Source organism: Tupaia chinensis, unplaced genomic scaffold (genome assembly GCF_000334495.1).
Source record: "Tupaia chinensis unplaced genomic scaffold, TupChi_1.0 Scaffold000231_1, whole genome shotgun sequence".
Lineage (NCBI taxonomy): Eukaryota > Metazoa > Chordata > Mammalia > Scandentia > Tupaiidae > Tupaia > Tupaia belangeri.
Window position 1 is genome coordinate 1,156,146 of NW_006159706.1, and position 3,994 is coordinate 1,160,139.

Genomic DNA, 3,994 nt, shown 5'->3' on the forward strand with positions numbered 1-3,994 from the left:
AGAGTTACTGTGGCCGGGAGCGGCGGGGCAGGGGCGCCAGTCCCAGAGGGGGTGGCCCTCTCATCCTGCTGGATCTCAATGGTATGTAGGGATCCTGGAATCTGGGGTGCTGTGGGGATAGAAGGAGGGTCCTGGAAGCCTCAGGCCAATACTCTCGGCATTTGTTCCCGCAGATGAGAACAGCAACCAGAGTTTCCATTCGGAAGGCTCCTTGCAAAAGGGCACTGAGCCCAGCCCTGGGGGCACCCCCCAGCCCAGCCGGCCTGTGTCACCTGCTGGACCTCCGGAAGGGGTCCCTGAGGAGGCTCAGCCCCCACGGCTGGGCCAAGAGAGAGGTAGGACCAGGTGCCTCCCAGGAAACCTCGCCTCTCCAAAGTTGACCCCAGCAGCTTATTACCCTTTACCTGTTTCCCCTCCCATGCTGACTCCTGGCGGGTGCCCTCCCTAACTCCTGCGGAAACTACCTCTAGTTACTGTCTCACTCCTCTGGGTCTTTGGATCTGTAGATAATATATCACCATCTGGAATTTTCATGCAAATTTACTAGTTTTTCATCTTTTTCTATACTCTCATCTCACTCTCACTTCAGCTTCTTAAATGTTGGGCCCATACTGATATTGTTACTGTACCCTCAGGATTCAAAATACATAATAGGTGCTCAACAAATATTTGTTGAGTGATTAAATAATGGTAATTATAGGACTAATTATCATGGGGATAGTAACAGCTAATATTTACTGAGCTCTTACTGTGTATGTGTGTGGTTTTCTTGTGTTCCTTAAGTCTTTTTAAGAATTATTCTATTTAACTTTATTTGTTTGTTTATTTAAATTTGACCAGAGAGGGACAGAGAGAGAGGCGGAAAGTGACAAAACAAACTGCCAGGTCCAGGGCTCAAACTGCGGTCCACCATACTGAAAGTGTAGAAAGTGTAGCACTCTTTTTTATTTTTTGGAGAGGTTGTTGCCACCTGCAGGCCCAAGTCTTTTTTTTTAACATGTATTTGTTTATTTGTTGTGATTTTCTTTCTTTCTTTTTAAAGAGGTTTCTGCTAAAGGGTATGTAAGCTCGCCAGAAAGAGAGACAGAGAGACAGAAAGCAAGAAATCACCCTGGGGGGGGGTGGCCATACCACAATCCCTTCTCTCAGGATCTTGGGCATGCACACACACACGCCCAGCATGAGTTTAAGCTACTGGGGCCAGGACTTGAACCGCGGTCAACTACATGGGAGTCCAGCGACATAGCCATTACGCTAACTGCTGGTTCTGTATTTGTTGTGATTTTCAAGACTCCACGTCAAGGACTTGAACTGTGTTTGGCCATGTGGGATTCCAGGGCTTTAACCACAACACCACCTGCTCCTTTCTTACTGTGTGCGTTTTTTCTCCCTCATTGAATCCTCTCTACAACCTTTTAAAGGTTTTGGTCCCTATTTACATATGAGGAGACTGAGACTCAGAGAGGTTTAGTAAATTGTACCAGCAGGTGGCATGGTGGTTAAGGGCGCTGGACTCCCACATGCTCGAATGCAGTTCAAGTCCCAGACCTGCCAAGTTGCTTTCTCACTTTCCCTCTCTGTCTCTATCTCTCTCCCTCTGTCCTCTGGTCAAATTAAAATAAATAAAGTTAGATAAAATAATTATTTTTAAAAAATCAAGAAGTTTATAGTAAATTGCCCAACCTCACATAGCCAGGGAGCCAACATCTGGGCGTGAGTCTTCCTCAGCTACTCTTTCTTCCATAGGGTCTGTATCACCTCCAAAATGTGTCTACCTGCCTCTACTTCCCCAGGCCCTGCCCTGGCCCTGGCCTTCCCAACTCTCACCTGTACCTGGCTGGCCTCATTACCTGGGCCTAGATGGTGCCACATACCTTTGCTGTACATACAGAGGGACTCCAAAATGTTCATCGAAAACGTGACACAAAGGACAGGTTTATTTTGGTGCGATAAATATTTTTGAAACCTATGAGTTTTTTCATAATACGCATTTTTCTTTTTTTTTTTCAACACAAATCCATTTTTATTCATTTACTTTTCATTATTTTAAAACCTCGAGGTGTACAGCATCACACATATTCTGTGTCCAATAGCCTTAGCAGGAAGGTTGCTTCGGAATTTGGCTCGAACCATGCCACTGTTTCCATGGGCATGGGTAACCTTTCCCTAGATTACTCTGGTTTTAATTGGTTTGCCACCAGAAGTCACTGTGTTGTTTTTGCTTTGTACACATAAGCACACCTCTTGCCTAAATAGAATTTCGTTTCATCTCGTGCATAAACACCTTCAGTTTTAAGAAGAGCTGTATGCTCCCTTTGGTTCCCGAAACCCCGCTTATTGCAGCAAAAATGGCCTTGGACCACAGCCTTCCAGACATAGTTGCCTTTTAGAAGTCCTGTTCCCAGAGGCCTCCACAGGCTCCAAGATGGCGGAAAGAGGGATAATACGCATTTTTCTTAAACTTGAAGATTCCCCTGTATGAAAATGATAAGTAGCATTTATTGAGTACTTAACTATGTACCAGATGCTATGTTAAGGGCTTTTCCTTATGATTTCATTTAATCCTTATGAAAGTCTCATATGGGAATTACCGTCATCTCCCTTTCACAGATGAGTAAACTAAGGCCCAGAGAAACTGAGTAACGTGCCCAAGGTCAGGATTTGCGCCCTTCAGTCCCAGCCCAGAATTTGCTCACAAAGCATGTGTCCCTTCTGCCTAGACTGTGCTCCATCTTGTTTGTCCACCGGACAGGACCCTCCGTACCCTCCAGGTCGCACATGCGTGCACTGTCCTCTGTCTACTGCCTGGACTGCAGCCGTGTTCTGGCTCTTCACTGCTCCCACACCCCTGGCTGATGGGATGGGTTCTTGTCTGTGTTTTTGCTCCTTCATGCACCGAGTGGCTATTCAGGCAATGTCTGTTGACTCAATGTTCCAGACCCTGAGGGCATAACCGCAGGCGGCACAGATGAGCCCCCAATGCTGACCAAGGAGGAGCCTGTTCCAGAATTGCTGGAGGCTGAGGTGAGAGACACGGGAAGGCTGGACTCCTGGGTCTTGGCGGGAATGGGGGCTCTGAGGGGGTGGAAGGCTTGGAGACTGCATCCTGAGGTCCAGGAGAGAGATGCAGACCAGGACCCAGCTAAAGGCAGAGAGTTGGGTTCTTGGGTCTGATAAAGACAGGGTGAGTTAGAGACAAGTCCTGAGGGCTGCATCAGGGCTGACTGAAGGCCATTAAGAGCCTGAAAAGATCATGGTGCTCTGCGAGGTTTTTATTTTTTAAAGTATCTTCGACTGTGAAATTAGCTTAAGAGAGTCCCTCATCAACTTCTGACTGACAAGGACTACCTTGATGCATTTTTCAGAAATACCAGATTCAAAAGTATCAGATTCTTTCCCCCAGACAGTGTTGCTGCTGCTGCTGTTTTCAGCCCTACCTAATCCACACCTGGGGTGCCTGGCCCTGGGCTAGCCTCCTGGGCCCGGGAGGGGAGAGGAGTGGAGGCTCTGGAGATGCAAAGGCTAGGAGGCTGGGCTCCTGGGTGCGAGTGGGGCTCACGCCTGTCCGCCCTTCCTCTCCAGGCCCCTGAAGCTTACCCCGTCTTTGAGCCAGTGCCATCTGTCCCTGAGGCAGCCCAGGGTGACACAGAGGACTCGGAGGGCGCCCCCCCACTCAAGCGCATCTACCCAAATGCCCCTGACCCCTGAGAAGCCAGCCTGCCTGTCCTGTCGCCCCAGGGACCCCTTTGGCTTTTTATAAATAAAGACCCTTTTGTAATTTCGTGTCATGTCATTTCCCCGTCAGGGCTGGGGAGGGTCTTTGGAGACAGTTTTGTCCCATGTTCTATTTCTCAGATGGGGTCACTGAGGCTCTGAGAGGACCTTCTTCTAGTCAGTCACACACACATCAGATGTGCAGTGGGGGCTTGAGCCAGGACCCTGCCTCCCCAACACTGCTCCCTCCCTGTCCCGATCCTTTGCCTTTTAACCTTCC

The 3,994-nt window shown here is 48.6% G+C and overlaps 1 protein-coding gene across 1 annotated transcript in view; it reads left to right on the forward strand.

Annotated features, from left to right (window-relative positions):
* BCL7C (BAF chromatin remodeling complex subunit BCL7C) overlaps positions 1 to 3,778 on the forward strand; it is an 8,716-nt gene extending 4,938 nt beyond the window's left edge. The window contains exons 5-6 of the mRNA XM_006148136.3: positions 2,939 to 3,024; positions 3,583 to 3,778. Of these exons, the coding sequence (XP_006148198.1) occupies positions 2,939 to 3,024; positions 3,583 to 3,708 (212 nt within the window). The 3' untranslated portion in view covers positions 3,709 to 3,778. The remainder of the gene's footprint in view (positions 1 to 2,938; positions 3,025 to 3,582) is intronic.
* The last annotated feature ends 216 nt before the right edge of the window (positions 3,779 to 3,994 follow it).